The following is a 17,231-nucleotide window of genomic DNA, read 5'->3' as shown; positions in this document are numbered from 1 at the left end:
AATACTGTGTTATGTGTTTGAAAGAGAGATCTTACAAAAGAGATCACAGAAGATAAAAAATGTGTAACCACATGAGGTGATGATGATAACTAAATCTACTGTGTTAACATTTCAAAATATATACATATATCAAATAAACAAACAAAAAAGTATAATCACTAGGCTAACCAGGGCTTCCCACATACAAAGATTTCAATAAAACATCACAGATATATGGAAACAATGTAACAAACTTCAAGTTTATCAGAAAAGTTGTTATTCTAATAGATAGTGAATGATAATGAACCTTTTGAGAACCAGAAAATTCTATCCCCCACATCTATCTTCCATCCAACCCACTAAGGACAACACTGTCCGGTGAAAATAAAATGTAAGCCACGTAAGCCATTTAAAATTTTCTAGCCAGCCAAACTTGAAAAGTGAAAAGAAATAGCTTAATTATATTGTTATTTAACCTGACACATAAAAAGATCATTTTAGTGTTAGCAATATAAAAATTAATGAGGTATTTTAAATTCTTTTTGTACTAAATTTCTGAAATGTGGTGTGGATCTCATACCTACAGTTTATCTCAGTTCAGACAAGCCATATTTTAAGCGCTCAGTTGCCAGCTATGTGGCTAATGGCTACCACACTAGACAGTGTAGCTCTAACCCCCTTGATTATCAGTTGATAAGGAATTAACAGGAATTTTCTACTAAGGAGTTAATACAGAAACTGGCAGAAATATAAATTAGTACAACTTTTTAAAACTATTTGATTCACTCTATGAAAGCTGAAAATACTCACACCTTATAAACCAGGAACTCCATTCCTATATGTAGGATTCTATTCCTACCCAACATAAAAAGACATTTGTAAGAAGAACATTAATGGTAATAAATGTTCTTTGTAATAAAAAAAGATTTATTACATTCTTTGTAATAAAAAAAAATACTGGAAACTACCCAAAAGTCCATCAACACTATGTGGATCAATGAATTAGAGGATATTTACACAATGGAATACCATACCAGCCATGGAAATGAACAAGCCGCAACTACGTGCAATAACACGGATGCCCCCACAAACAATACTGAGCAAGAGAAGCCAAGACACAAAAGACTGCATGCTTCTGTCTCCATTTATTAAAGTTCCCAAAACCAGATCAAGTGTTAGTTAGAAGTCGGAACAGTGGTCACCCTGGAGGGGCAGGGAAGGACTGAGAGGCATTGGGTAAGGTTGTTTATTGATGTAGGTGCTGATTACATGGAGGTGTCCACCTTGTAAAATTCATCTGCCTGCACTCACAATTCGTGTCTTTTTCTTATGTGTATCTGTACCCTTAACATTATACTTCAAGATGAAATTTATTACAAAAATAAGGCAAAACTTTTAACAGCTCTAGCGGCACACTCCTCAAGCAATCTAACTACTTCGTAACTACAGTCAACATTTTTCAAAATACCTTTTGATTGACTTTGGGGTTTCCCAGGAGCATTGAACTCTTTGACAACTGTCTTGTCTCCTTGCCCGACCAGGGGTGCACCCTGTTTTCAGGTTAGGTTCCCACCACAGGAACTCTGGCCACAGGCCTAAAAAGTCAGTGAGTCTCCTGCCGCCTGACTTCATCACGTTCTTATTTCTCTAAGCCATAGAAGATGCTTCTGGTCTTAGAAACATACACATAGTAACAAACCTTTCCTTGACTAAATATTCCACCACCCTCTCAACTTGCAAGCCATACTTCTTTGAAATCTCTTTTCTCCTTTTGAAATCAGAGCAAAATATTGTCTATTTCCACAGACATGTCCACAATGACAACTTGTTCAGACACTCCAGCCCTCCAATTTGGTCAACATTAACTTAAAACCTTGGATTCTGTTGACAGCAAAGCATCCCCAAGACATGAGTAATTTGGTTTGCCCAATTGTGACTGTGGTCTTATGCCACAGGGTAAGAGGCCAAAATGCAGCGGAACAGAGCTCTCACCTGAACTCAGAAACACTATAACGTGTAAAAAAGCAATCAAATTTTGCTTTGGTCAGTAAGAACTGCTTCTCTCCAGAAGCTCTCCTGCACTGCAGAATCTATTCCTGGATCATCAAACATATATTGAGTAATCAGTAAGTCTAGATTTACTGTGTTTGGGGTAAAACCCTAATTCTACATTTTAACCAAGCTCTCAGAAGACTGCTGATGCTGCTGGTCTGAGGACTCAGCTTTGAGAAATAAAAACCGAGGACCCTCCCGTGGAAGAGGTGCCATGCCTTCCTTTGGCATGACTGGTCCATTTGAGAGCATAGTCACTACTAATAAATCCAGATGAGCTCATTTGAACATCTAACCCAGAAAAGCACCACCACAGAAAGCAACTGCCCTGCTCCCAGTGAAAAATTCCCTTAGTGGCAACATTTTAGACTAAAGAAAACTTGGTAGGGAATGAAGTTTAAAGAAAGTAAAAGAACTCAGGGGGCGCTCAAAATGAGAAAAGCCATTTTGAGATTAGCCCCCATGGATGCGTTCACTTGGATGCAGGACTTAGACAAGGGAGAGCCAATGTTATTTTTAAAAAGAAGAGCCCTTCTAGAAAAGAACCAAGACTTAATCTCTCATTTACCACCAAATGTCTGAAGAAGTATAAACAAATTAAGCTTTGGAGATTTGTCAGGTAAAGTCTTAAATACAACAGAAAAAAACCCTTGGTCTGACTCACCTTATAAGGGCAAGCAAATTGTCAAGAAGTTTCAGGATCTGTTCTGTGCAGGGGTTACGGAATATTGGGTTCCCAGTGGGCGTATAAGCCACCACAAATCCCCCAGCTTTGGCCTCTTCTAGGTCAGTGGGCCAGCAAGTTCGTTTCATAACACCCAGGATGCTATAAACACAAAAGCTCATCTATAGAAAAACAGAACATGAGAAGTAAACATAAAAGGGGAAGAAAAGGCCACAGGGCTATTAGATCTTGGCAAGATTATGGTGAAAGTGATACAAAAGTTGGAGAGAAGGGAAAGATGCTCCCCACCCCCCCAACCATTCTTGTTTCTTTAAGGTCAAGTCCAAAAGGGACCCATTCAATGCCATCTTCAAGACCAGTGGTAGGTTCCAGAAGCGTCCCTTTCACGAGGATGTCCTAGAGGCTGTGGTGACCCTCCTGAGGATCCAAAGGTGGCCTGGACATGCTTCAGACGAGACTGGGCACATTCAGGGTGGAATGGCGGTAGACTGGACATGCTTCAAAACTGTGTTTACCCTAACAACATTTCATATTGGTTTTGAGTTGGTCTTGCACCCTCCAGTTTAGGCCTTCATAGGTTTGCCTTAATTCTCACTCATAGTACTTTCTACCAATTGACAACTTGCCAGGTTAACTAATAAGACTTTTTGCCATAATGGAGTTAGGAACAATGCTCATTTGAATAGCAAAGAACTGGAAAATCTCAGGTTTGCAAGTCAGGCCACCATTCAGGACTTTATGCTATGTTGTGTTTTTGTGTTCAGTCATGTCCAATTATTTGCAACCCCATGGACTATAGCCCACCAGGCTTCTCTGTCCACAGAACTTTGCGGGCAAGAATACTGGAATGGGTTTCCATTTCCTTCTCCAAGGGATCTTCCCGACCCAAGGACAGAACTTGTGTCTCCTGCATTGGCAGGCAGATTCTGTACCACTGTATCACCTGGGAAGCCCAGGACTTTACATGCCAGAGAGCAAAGGCACAGAGAATCCACCCTGCTGACCAAGTTCTGACCTGCTTCCTCATTACACCTTTAGTCCTCTGAGCTACTTAGAGCCTTAAAATCAAAATAACGGCTTCATAAAAAGGCCACCAGCTGTGCTGTGAGAACTAACTCAAGAATTCAAGACCAAAGAAAAGAAAGGACATTCAGGGAAGCAGAGGCTCCCAGATTTTTCAGTCATATACAAAAAATCTCCACAAACCTGGATGAATGACAATACCCTACTTCTATCCAAGGCTAACACACCTTCCCACTCCCAGGAGAAGCTTACTTACTCGTGCTCGGTTTAAGCCACAGGGATCCTCCAGGCCCGGGTCACAGTTTTTCCGATCGGCCCCCACATAGGCAATAAAAGCATCAACATCTGAGAGCGCTCTACAGGAGGGGAAAGACAAGTTACACCATGATTTTAACCAAGGACAGTTACTTCCTCAAGAGATAAGAAGCTATATTACTTGAATCCCACAGAGCAGTTGTTACAGTGAGAGGAGTCTAATCATATTCAGCTGTCCTGTGAGGATTCATTAAACTTCTCTTCCCCCTTCTAAATGTGACTGGTGACACTTGAGGAATCACAGAGGATGCAAACTTGAAAATGCTACGTGGGTACAGAGGGGTATCTATGTTGCTCCTACCTGCACAGCCCCCACCAGCTGTTCCCACTTCTTTATATGTGCTGGGGCTGTAGCCTGACACCGCAGCAGACCTCCCTCTGGGGCCTTCTGCCCCACCCTATCCATCTTTATTCATTTCCTCTCTGTTCCTCTATCTCTGCAGAGCAAGGTGGTATTTTCAGCACTTCACTCCAAGACTGCGTTTAGACACCTTCAGGTATCACCAAGAGCAATGAGAATAAACAAGCCACCCACACACATCGAAGCGCACTGCTGCCATGACACCTCCATATCCTATGCCCCGACCCCAGGCACAGCTCTTGGAAGAGCTTGGGTGCTCAAATGCAGTGAAGGTCAAGAGCAAAGGTTCTCTTCTACCTGTGCATGTTTTCAGAAAGCCAGATGCTGGCTACAGGTGCCATCAGCTCCTCGAGGAACACCTTCTGACGCTCGTAGTTCTTGAACTGGTTGCTGATGAGAACCAGGGCTTCCATGAGGGCACACTTCTCCATCTGTGTCAGCAGCAGCTCGTTGGAGAGGAGCTGCTTCACATGGGTATACAGCATGTCAAAACTGGGCTGTGTATCAAAGAGAAAAACCCAGAGGTGGTGAAGGTCTGATTTTCAGGGAGTGTGGGTCACTCAAGGAAGGTAAAATGAGGACGAAGACATTCCCAGAACAGTCAGGCCAATAAGACTGTCACCTGATAATTACAACACTCTTCTTTTGCCTGAACAGGCAAGGAAATTTAGGCTTCAGTATTTGGGAACTGTGCTTTCCTCGTCTATAACTAGGAAAATCATCTGTCTCTCTCTCTCTCTCTTTTTTTTTTCCATATTAACTTTTATAGTATCTTCATGGACAAAGAAAAGGAAAGTATACCCATTTGAATGCAGAGTTCCAAAGAATAGCAAGGAGAGATAAGAGAGCGTTCCTCAGCGATTAATGCAAAGAAATAGAGGAAAGCAATAGAATGGGAAAGACTAGAGATCTCTTCAAGAAAATTAGAGATACCAAGGGAACATTTCATGCAAAGATAGGCTCGATAAAGGACAGAAATGGTATGGACCTAATAGAAGCAGAAGATATTAAGAAGAAGTGGCAAGAATACACAGAAGAACTGTACAAAAAAGATCTTCACGACCCAGATAATCATGATGGTGTGATCACTCACCTAGAGCCAGACATCCTGGAATGCGAAGTCAAGTGGGCCTTAGGAAGCATCACTATGAACAAAGCTAGTGGAGATAGTGGAATTCCAGTTGAGCTATTTCAAATCCTAAAAGATGATGCTGTGAAAGTGCTGCACTCAATATGTCAGCAAATTTGGAAAACTCAGCACTGGCCATAGGACTGGAAAGGTCAGTTTTCATTCCAGTTCCAAAGAAAGGCAATGCCAAAGAATGCTCAAACTACTGCACAACTGCACTCATCTCACACGCTAGTAAAATAATGCTCAAAATTCTCCAAGCTGGGCTTTAGCAATACATGAACCGTGAACTTCCAGATGTTCAAGCTGGTTTATCATCAAAAAAACAAGAGAGTTCCAGAAAAACATCTATTTCTGCTTTCTTGACTATGCCAAAGCCTTTGACTGTGTGGATCACAACAAACTGGAAAATTCTGAAAGAGATGGGAATACTAGACCACCTGACCTGCCTCTTGAGAAATCCGTATGCAGGTCAGGAAGCAACAGTTAGAACTGTTCCAAATAGGAAAAGGTGTACATCAAGGCTGTATACTGTCACCCCGCTATTTAACTTAGACGCAGAGTACATCATGAGAAACGCTGGGCTGGAAGAAGCACAAGCTAGAATCAAGATTGCTGGGAGAAATATCAATAACCTCAGATATGCAGATGACACCACCCTTATGGCAGAAAGTGAAGAGGAACTAAAAAGCCTCTTGATGAAAGTGAAAGAGGAGAGTGAAAAAGTTGGCTTAAAGCTCAACATTCAGAAAATGAAGATCATGGCATCCAGTCCCATCACTTCATGGCAAATAGATGGGGAAACAGTGAGAGACTTTATATTTTTGGGCTTCAAAATCACTGCAGATGCTGATTGCAGCCATGAAATTAAAACATGCTTACTCCTTGGAAGGACTGTTATCACCAAGCTAGACAGCATATTAAAAAGCAGAGACATTACTTTGTCAACAAGGTCCATCTGGTCAAGGCTATGGTTTTTCCAGTGGTCATGTATGGATGTGAGAGTTGGACTATAAAGAAAGCTGAGTGCCGAAGAAATCGATGCTTTTGAACTGGTGGTGTTGGAGAATACTTTTGAGAGTCCCCTGGACTGCAAGGAGATCCAACCAGTAATTCCTAAAGGAGATCAGTCCCGGGTGTTCATCGAAAGGACTGATGTTGAAGCTGAAACGCCAATACTCTGGCCACCTGATGCGAAGAGCTGACTCACTAGAAAAGACCCTGATGGTGGGAAAGACTGAGGACAGGAGGAGAAGGGGACGACAGAGGATGAGATGGCTGGATGGCATCACCGACTCAATGGACATGAGTCTGACTGAACTCCGGGAGTTGGTGATGGACAGGGAGGCCTGGCGTGCTGCGGTTCATGGGGTTGCAAGGAGTAGGACACAACTGAGTGACCGAACTATGGACAAAGATCAGTCTGTTTTATATAGCATCTGCCTACAATGCGGGAGACCCAGGTTCGATCCCTGGGTTGGGAAGATCACTAGAGAAGGAAATGGCAACCCACTCCAGTATTCTTGCCTGGGAAATCCCATGGACAGAGGAGCCTGGCAGGCTACAGTCCACTGTCCATGGATCGCAAGGAGTCGGACACGACTGAGCGACTTCACTTCTTCATATACTTTATAAGTACAAAAAGCAAATAAAAAGGTGGGGGGAGAGGGAAAGAAAGAGACAGACAGACATAACTACTGTGTATTCAGAGAAGAAATTTTTGGTTAATTGTTATCTGAAGTAGTGCTAAACTTCTTAGAGAAACCCTCCAAAAAAGGTTAGGGTTTGCACCTGGCTTCTTTCAAGACCTGTGTATTACTTGGCATGGTGTTAAGAACATCACATAGTATCGTAAAGAGGTGTAGAATGACAGGGACACTGCCATATGGAAGAGACCTATTCCTTTGAGATAATATGTTTGCATATTTAACTCCACTAAGAAGGAGAGGGGGCCTCCCAGGTGGTGCAGTGGTAAAGAATCTGCCTACCTTTAGCAGAAACTAACTCCATAATGAATGGAATTCAATTCCACACATGGTTTGTTCAAGCACACTTAATAAGTAGCCTGTTTTTTTAAATGTCTTTTTAAAATGTAAATATTTGGATGAAGCTTCTGTTTGTTTTGATATATTAATTTGCTGCACCAACCATGGTTTCAGAATTCACCTTCTGAACACCTTGGTTCCAGAGTCTGTAAAATGAACTGAAAGTCTTGTGTATCAAGCCTGTCACTGGGACTTGTGATAGTAACGTGTTGATAAAGCATGGATCTCGCCAAAAAAAAAAAAAGAATCTGCCTACCATGCAATAGACACGGGTTCAATCCCCGGGTCAGGAAGATGCCCTGGATAAGGAAATAGCAATCCACTCCAGTACTGTTGCCTGGGAAATCCCACGGACAGAGGAGTATAGCCGGCGGGCTATAGTCAGTGACTATACGTCAACTATACTACAACTCAGTGACTAAACATCACCACCACTGCAAGCATGAGAGGAAGAAGACACCAACTCCAGAACACGTATACTAATACTTTTTCTTAGCAAAGCTCAAGTTCCTAGTTTTCCCCTTATGTGAGGTATAATTAGGGGTGGATTTACAGGGAAACGTAGGCAAACTGGGCATGTCTCAGTGGCTCCTTGATCAGAGTCAGGGCTTACCAGCACGAGCTGGGGGTAGTCACGACACATCTTGATGATGGAGGAACACGCGTGTCTCCTCACATTCCTCACCGCCCGGGTCCTAGGAGCCTGGGAGGAGATGTTCAATCACCTTAGAGCCACTGTAAGTATACTTTACAGACGCTGCAGACAATCATGTGCGTACCTCCTTCAGAGGCAAACACAACTCTCACAGCTGCAGGAGCAGGATGAAACAGCACTCTACTTAGCACGAAGGAGCCCATGCATTTGCTGCCTGCCCGAGAGTGTCTCTAGTGCCCGACACCACATTATATGACCATCTATCTCCTGCCTTTATGAACCCCTTTTGCTTACAGAAAAAAGCTAGACTAAGTGCTGGGTATTTACATTTTTGTTCTTAAGAAGTTATAATTTGTAGGTTGAATGAATGGTCTTACCTTACTTTCTTCAACAATTTCAAAAGTGACTGATGAAAACAGCTAAGGGAAAGAAACAAAGTCATTCATCAGTACCAAATGCATAAAGTATTTTAAAGTAATAGTTATAAAAATTTCAACAAAATCCCCAAAGTGCAAACAATATGGTAGCAAAAGGGTTTTCAATTGGCTTTACAACGTTTCAGGTGTTCCCTTCCTCAGATAACTGGAAGAGGCTTGATAGTCATTAATTTTACCATCGAATATTTTACAAATAAAAAGTTCACAGAACCCCTGAACAATCCAGGCCATCACCCAAACACTCAGCCAGGGTAACATCGCTCCACTTTTTATTAAAAGTTGAGTGGTCTACTCTCCCTGATCCATTTCACAACTTCCCACTTAATCCAGTGTGGTGGAACTGCTGTCCTAGTCACTGTAATGGAGTAACACTCCAACAAAGGTCTGATCGAGGAACTCAATGGACATTTTCCAATTCTTAAGAGAATTTCCACAGCAACAAATGAGTCTGTTTTGAAGTCTAAAGTTCTCCTGGACTCGGTAACACACTTTCTCTGTGGTCATCCCTTTCTTCTTCTTTGAGGGCTCCTCCCTCACTGATGGTGATCACCAGGATTCTCTGCTTTAGCCCATGTCCAACTCCACATACATCTCCTTTGCTAAGGCTTAATCTCCACTGTGGAGGAGGGCATGGCAACCCACTCCAATATTCTTGCCTAGAGAATCCCCATGGACAGAGGAGCCTGGTGGGCTGCAGTCCATGGGGTTGCAAAGAGTCAGACACAACTGAGGGACTAAGCACACACACACTGTCTATACTGCTGGCATTTCTATCACGGCTATGCCTGAATTTTATCTCATTAATTTTCTGAGTCTAGACCTAATCTCTAATAGCCAATTCAGTGTGACACAGCTCCACCTTGAAACTGTATGTATACTTCAAACCTAGTCTTGCAAAACAGAGCTCACCCCTTCTTTTCCTCACTCCTACCCTCTTCCTGGTCCAGTACTCTCACTCAGGTGGGACTCCAACTCTCAGTAATCACCTAAACTGGACCCTGGAAACTTTGCTCTTACAAATCTCCTCCCAGCCTGCCAGCACACGCTGACACCTCCTCCTTCAGGTGCTCTTCCGTTCCCCCGTGTGCACGTCTACTAACTGCAATGCCACGGAGGAACCACACCTGTCTATGTGCATTTCCTCTCCAAACAGAGAGGTGCTTCTGGACAAGGCTTTCCTCCTAGCAGGGATCCTGCTCCACCGTAAGTACAGAGTAAGTACTTGACAATTGGAAAAACAACTGTTTATTAGCTTATCTCATATATTTATACAGTTACAAAAAATAATTAGCTTAGAAATGCCAAAATAAAGTTTACAAAGGAGGGGGAGTTTACCTTAGAGAAGACCTGGGGCAGGAACTCTGGTCTGTAGGTGACAAATGGAAACAGTGCCGAGACGTTAGTGAGGACGCAGGACAGGATGAGGGGGTCCTTGGTGTCAAAGTTCAGAGCCATCTGCAATAGCTCTACTCCATCAGTAACAGGAATTTCCTGGATGCAGACATTAGAGGAGGTTGCAAGAACTGAAACTGCTTCTGTTAAATTTCCTTCACACTCTATAATTATGGCCGCCCAATATGGTTTTATATACTGCTTCTTAACCCTTAAAACACTCTAAGCGTTACACCACGTTATTAAAATTTTCATAAGTGATGCCGCCATTATTAGGGCTGCAGCGCCACCTACTACTGGAAACTGAACAAACTCAGAATGCCGTCATTTCTAACTGAAGTGATGTGAAAGCAGGTGAAGTCAATGATCCTAACATCCGATTTGTTAACATGCCACTTATGTGAAAAAGCAGTAAATCTCACTTATCATCAAGGGACTCAGATTTTTTCGACAACTAACCTAGAATGCACTAAGATGATTACCCCTCAAACAAGTGATCCAATTATTTTAATCTAATTAACATAGTTAATACAGTATATGCTGTTATCCAGATAATTACATAATTACCTTTAACATTATAAGATATGGGTGATAGGTGACATGAAGTATAGAAAAGCAGGATCTACTTAATCAGATTACTTAGCAAAGAGGGACGCAGATCAGCCATCATGAATATTCTGGCCGATCTGCCATAAACTGAAAAGGTAACTACCATAAATCTTAATGGTAATTATCTCTCCAGATTTTCCGATTCAAGGTGTCTATCATTGTCCTCCCTGTAATTGTTATCCTGCTTGTGGTTCACTGTACTATCAGGCTCATCTTATTACGTAAAAATGAATACTAAACCCTGCAGGGCTTAAGAGTCAGAGAGACCCACCTGGGTCCCAACTCTGCTATTTATTAACTATTTGACCTTGAATATGTTATTCACCTCTAAATCTCAGTTTCCTCTTCTGTGAGATGCACTTTCACATATTTCCCTATCTCCCTACCAGCTTTAAAAAGATCAAAATTTTACGCAACCAGCATGGGAAACAAGCACTTACTTCTTTGTCTAGCGTTCGAAACATCTGGTTGATCACACTTTCCAAAAAAAAGGTCATGGCTTCCCACTGCACAAATGATGGTGAGAATATGGAGCAGAGGCTGCTTTCTCCAGTTCCAGCTGTGGGAGAACAGGATTTTAAAGACACACACACACAAGCACTATAGGATCACAGAAGACATTGAGCCAGTGGGGCCTCAGAAACCACTAGGTAATTTCACAGTTGAAGGAACAGGATAATCTAACCCAGCTCAGCCAGGGAAGAGAAAACGATGAAAAGCAGAAAGGGGTCCTTATCCTGCCTCCACCTCTAAAAATGAGCTATCTGGATTTAAGTCTGTGAGCCTTGTCTGCAAAACCAGTTTGACTACTGAATGAGAATATACACATAATGATCAAAACCAGTGCCTGGCCAATTAGACAATTGAGAAATATTAATTTCTCCTTCCTTCCCCTTTATAACCTGTCCATGGGAATCTAAATAAAGATATCTAAGATCATAAAGAATCCCTCCAACAGGGAACTGATAATAAAGATACAAAACTCTGCTTCACATCCAGCAGTCTCATGACAACTACAAGGGCTGTGTGCAGATAATGGTGCTACCCTCCAAACTCACAAGTATCATTGAAGCACACCGCTCAAACAGCAAGGCACAGGCCAAAGGAATCGCAAATTACTTTTCTTGCTACTGTGTAGTGCTCACGTTTACTAGCTTCATCTTGGTACACAACCTATTCAGGCCTCCATGAATACTGAAGCTACTAATAGATACCAGGGACCTTCAGAATAAATTGTGAATACACAAAACTGAATGTCCCATGAATGTCAAGTAACTAGTGTACTTGCTAACTGATCACAGTATGGAGCTTTTCCAAAGCAGTGACTTTAACCCTTCCCTTAAATTAAAAATAAATAAATAAATAAATAAAAATCCTAGGGAAAAAAAAAAATCCTCTCACCCGCCGCATGCATTCATAAGATGACAGATAGAAGATACAGAAAAGTTATCTGGCCTATGCTTTTGGGTAGAGGGGGCTTATTTTGTTTTTACATAAGGTAACATTTCCTAAAGACTTGGAGGAGAGTTGAGCAATATAGGAAACCCCTGCACTGCTCCTGCTGAATGTAACAAGCCATTCGTATCCAGTTTAAGAGAAATGCTATGCAAGAACTTGGTTGAAAAGCTTTAAAAAGTTAGGTTGAGACATGTTGTTAAGACGGTGCCTGAAGTAGTAAAATAAACAATAAACAACTGGCTGACTCTGTTAGAAAAGAAAAATGCAGGCCAAACTGATAGGGTCATGGTTTTGCCCTAATTAAAACAGAATTAAAATCTGGCATTACATCTGTCTTCTCTGCCTGTGTTTTCCAATGAAAAAGCTCACTCTCTAGGATGGAAGTGGGCAGTGAGCAAAGCTATTTCTGAACACTACTATCATAATGTATTGATATGGATGGGGCTCAGAGGTTTATTTCTATGCAGTTTTGATAAAATACTTCACTAATGTTTGGGGGGAAAAAACAAAAAAAAGTCTTACAGTTCATGGAGCCAGGGTCAATAGAAGTTGAGAGCTGATACTTCAGCCACTCCCCAGCCATCTGGAAGCTAGTCTTGGGATCCAAACGACATGCTAACCTTATTACCTCTCCTTGTTGGGCCCGAGAGGCTGCCAAGAGAAAGACATGAAGCAAGGATCAGCGTATCGTAGATACTTAGTTTATTCATTTATCCACCAGAAGAGAAAAATAATCAAAAAGATTCTGTTTTGAAGGAAGAATCTAACAAATGTTCACTAAAGCTTTGTTAACAAATCTAGAAATTTTCCAAAATAAATTCTGAGAAGCTGTCACACCAGCTAAATTCTCTAAGAGGCAAACCAAACAGAAATTCCCCTTTCTGTTGGAATTAAAAGATCAAGTTGGTACAGATGTAAAATGGTATGGCTGCTAAAGAAAATGGTCTGGCAATTCCTCAAAACATTAAACATGGAATTACCATATGATCTAGTAATTCCCTTCCTAGGCATATACCCTAGAAAAACAAAAATATACATTAACTTAAAAACTTGTACACAAATGTGACAACATGATTCTTAAAGCCAAGAAGTGAAAACAACTCAAGTATCTATCAATCTATCAACAGATCAATAAAATGTGGTATATATAATGAAATATTATTGGCAATAAAAGAAACGATAAACATTACATGATCAAAGTACTGATAAACATTACAACATAGATTGTTAAAATATTACATTAAGAGAAAGACAGCAGTTATGATTCCATTTGTATCAGATGTTCAGAATAGGTTAAATAAAGAAAAGTAAATGGGTGGTTTTCCAGAAGGATATGAGGGTTGGGAGATGACTGCTAATGGTTATGGGGTTTCGTGAGATCAAAAAATGTCTTAGCATGGACTGTGGTTGTAAAACTCTGAAAATACACAAAAAAACCTCTACTGCATTGTATACTATAAACGGGTGAACTGTATGATGAATGAATTATCTCAGAAAAGTTGTTACTGAAAAAAGATGGGGAGAGGAAGTGTAGAACCAAGCTATAGAAAACCTAGAACAGAATTAGGAATTGCGAGCTTCCCTTCTCTCTTTTAGAAAAAAAGACCTACAAAGTAACATGGTACTTAATTCTAACATATTTAAGAAATCAAAGTGCCTTACATATGGTTGCCACCGCTAAACATTAACGTCCAAAGAAAGTGTGCATGTGCGTGTGTGCATGTGTGGGTTTTAAGAGAACACCAAGCCTGGAATGAGTGCAACCCCAGCGCCCTCTGCAATGTGTAACTGGAGATTAAACAGACTGCTTCCCACACTTGGGGAGGGGGGACTTCCCAGGTGGTTAAGCGGTAAAGAATCCACCTGCCAAGCAGGAGACATGGGTTTAATCCCTGGGTTGGGAAGATCCCATGCAGAAGGAAATGGCAACCCACTACAGTATTCTTGCCTGGGAAATCCCATGGACAGGGAAGCCTGGTGGGCTACAGTCCACGTGGTCGCAAAAGAGTCAGACACGTGACCTGGTGACTAAAGAACAATGACAACATCCAGACTTGGGGCTCTATAATATAGAACCCCAGCCCATGCACCATGACTCAACACTAGATGCCATGCTGAGACTGCTGGGGAAAATTTCAGGACAGTTCACTCACAGTTGAAGAAAGCATTGAAGTCCTCATCGCTATCAAAATCAAATCGAGAGTATTCACAGCTAGGGCTGTCAGTTTTAGAAGGAAAGCCCATCTGGAAACAGAAAGATAATTGGGGGAGGGAATGAAAATGAACCCACTGAAAGAGTTTTCAATTTTAGGAGCTCAGAGACCTTTTATTTGAGAAGAGCTAAGGGTTTACATGAGTTAAGGCTTTTACAATAAATAACTGCTTCTGGTCTACACCAAGTCCACAATTTGTTCTCAGTTGGAACAGTCCTGGGAGTTGCAAAAAGAGAACACTTTTATTTGATACTCTCTTTCAAGTTTCTTATGGAAAATTAAATTCTAAAATCAGTTTAAGGTCTTTGAGTATAAAAATGTCTCAAAATAAAGTGTTAATACAGCAAACAATAAGTAGAATTGAGACTATTTGTCTTCTTAAATGTTGAACCCTGGGAATAAGCATGGGACTTTGTGTTTCATTCAAAAAGTACCAAAGACCACAATGGCAGAGATCTAGAAGACAGTGTGCTACCTGAACCCCTGAGGAAATAAGAGAATCCTTGAATAGGTCCCATCCTCTGATGTTATAAATCAAGAATAAGTAGCTGTCAGTCGCCAAGAGCCTCGAGGAGACCTCTGAGTGTTCATAAGCAACTCTCGACTGAGGCAGTGGGCAGTCTGCTTCCGCCCTCCCTTTGTTCTCATCCATGTTCCTGACTCTCATTTGGCCTTCAGAAAGCCAGATATTAAGTTCCTTTCGGCATCCCCCTGACTCCACCCTCCGTCCTGCTTTTAGCTTCTGAAAAGCAGTGATCACATTTTACAGTCACAGTCGCTGCTCTCATCCTATCACTTCTTTTTCCAGCACTTGGCTCAACACTTGGCGCATAAATGCTCGCAAATACCAAAGAGTAGACACAGGGATGAGTAGACACAGTAACGAGTTTTCTTTTTTAAGGAATCAAAGACTAATATGCCTAAGGAAAGGATCTCAGTGACTAACACAGGGCTGTCAATGGTGCCAGCTAAGTATTAGGATGTGTATTCACCTACATTCCACTTTAGGGTCCCACTGCATACCTTGACCAAGTTAGTCATAGAAGCACGCAGGTATTTTGGTATTATTGCTAATAGTAAAGGGTCTCGGGATAGGATCTCATGTCGAAAGAGGGCTCCCCAAGTCATCTGAGTTGAAGAGCGCAAAAACTAAAGGCAAAAAAGAAAAACACTAGGTTTAAGGATTTAAGTTTTATATAACCAAGACTATTACTTAGCTCAGCAATTATCCACTATATTTTTCCATGGAAATAAAGCTCTGTAATACTTTGACTGAAACTGCCCATACTGGAGTACATCAGCAATGACTGGTCACTACGTACCATACGGTAAAAGACAGACAGACTGTGGGTCACGTGCAATACCCAGAGAATGAGCTGAACTCTACACCACTTTTTCTTTCATGCAAGAAAGCATACAGACATCTCAGGATGATACTACAAGGAAAATCTTGGATTGGATGAAATTAGTTTTATAATAACACAATTAATCGGACTTTTTAATTTAAAGTATGTTTAGTAGCAAATTACCCAAGAAACACTTCACATCTGATTGAGCATTATTAGAATGGTATTACCTGAGGGGGTAATTGCTGATCTAGACTGCAAAAGCTAACTTGGGAAGAAGATGCAGCAATTCTCTTAATTAAATCCCACTAGAGTAATTCCCCAGGATCTTAAGAATCACATTTTATATGTGAGCTGCTAATTATTTCAGGTGATAGCACTTGATTTTAATTTACTAACCAAAATTTTGATTAGTTATTGCCATGAAGTTTACCTGACTTGGATGAGTTGTGAAAGCAAGAAAAGATTCCAGGTATTTTCCAAAGTTTGCTGGTATTTCTACATCAGAATCCACACCCTGTAGGACAAAAAGGCCGTTATATTAATAATGCTGATGGGGAGGTCAAGGTGGAGAGTGGAGTTAAGACAACTTATATCCTCAAAACTTTCAGTTTTGAAAGGACTTTATTATACTTCCTTGTGGCCTAAGGAAGAGATCATTTCAAGGGCAAAAACCCAGAAAAGCTGCTTTACCTCAATCATCATTAAAATCTATTCTGTGATCAAACAGTAAAACAAAAGAGCCTTCATGGACTTTCTGGTGGTTCAGAATCCACCTGCCAGTGCAGGGGACACAAGTTCGATCCCTGGTCCAAGAAGATTCTACATGCCTCAGGGCATCTAACCCGTGCACCACAACTACTGAGCCCACTGGCCTAGAGCCTGTGCTCTGTAACAAGAGAAACCACCACAATGAAGAATAGCCCCATGCACCACAACTAGAAAGACCCTGGCACAGCAATGAAGACCCAGCACAGCCACAAGTAAATGAATAAAAAAATTTTTTTTAAAAAAGAATATTCATTTCAGAAATCACCTATTTCTTCAGACCTGGTCTAGTCACATTTCTGTGACTCAACCTATTAAATAATCCCTCGATGGTACACATCTTATACCTGAAGTTCTATCCCCTCAAGCCATTCAAGCCACCAAAATAGGCACTGATATCAGGTATAAAAGTTTGTACCAACATTCGATCTTTTAACGTGTAAGAGAGTTATTTTCAAGTCAATCAGACTAAAGATTTTTTTAAATGATTCAATAATATATCCTTTAATTTGGGAAAAGGGTTCTTTATTTGAATCCATGTTTCATGATCTAACAGGACTTTATAGGGTAAGGCAACAGGTAGACTGAAGTTTTACAAGTACCAAAATGAAGAGAAGCAACACTGATTTTATGGAATAACAGACATGAACATTTACTATAGATATTAATAACTGACATTAAATAAATCTATAGCATTCAAATTCAATTAAAATAATTTAACCTACAGAATTATAAGAAATAATCTGTAGGGTAATGTTCCCTCA

The 17,231-nt window shown here is 41.0% G+C and overlaps 1 protein-coding gene across 2 annotated transcripts in view; it reads right to left on the bottom strand.

Annotated features, from left to right (window-relative positions):
- Positions 1 to 17,231, bottom strand: part of XPO5 (exportin 5) — a 43,104-nt gene that overhangs the window by 12,802 nt on the left and 13,071 nt on the right. For both annotated transcript variants that reach the window (XR_005722720.1, XM_040249566.1), the window contains exons 10-20: positions 16,133 to 16,216; positions 15,377 to 15,502; positions 14,294 to 14,384; positions 12,663 to 12,791; positions 11,123 to 11,241; positions 10,017 to 10,172; positions 8,622 to 8,663; positions 8,203 to 8,292; positions 4,713 to 4,912; positions 3,996 to 4,095; positions 2,696 to 2,877 (exon numbers count right to left, since the gene is read on the bottom strand). Coding sequence is in view for 1 of the 2 variants with exons in the window: in XM_040249566.1 (XP_040105500.1) it covers positions 2,696 to 2,877; positions 3,996 to 4,095; positions 4,713 to 4,912; positions 8,203 to 8,292; positions 8,622 to 8,663; positions 10,017 to 10,172; positions 11,123 to 11,241; positions 12,663 to 12,791; positions 14,294 to 14,384; positions 15,377 to 15,502; positions 16,133 to 16,216 (1,319 nt within the window). In the remaining variant the exon portion in view is untranslated. The remainder of the gene's footprint in view (positions 1 to 2,695; positions 2,878 to 3,995; positions 4,096 to 4,712; positions 4,913 to 8,202; positions 8,293 to 8,621; positions 8,664 to 10,016; positions 10,173 to 11,122; positions 11,242 to 12,662; positions 12,792 to 14,293; positions 14,385 to 15,376; positions 15,503 to 16,132; positions 16,217 to 17,231) is intronic.

This window comes from Oryx dammah, unplaced genomic scaffold (genome assembly GCF_014754425.2).
Source record: "Oryx dammah isolate SB20612 unplaced genomic scaffold, SCBI_Odam_1.1 HiC_scaffold_11, whole genome shotgun sequence".
NCBI classification, from domain to species: Eukaryota; Metazoa; Chordata; class Mammalia; order Artiodactyla; family Bovidae; genus Oryx; species Oryx dammah.
This window is presented reverse-complemented; position numbering and strand designations above follow the sequence as displayed.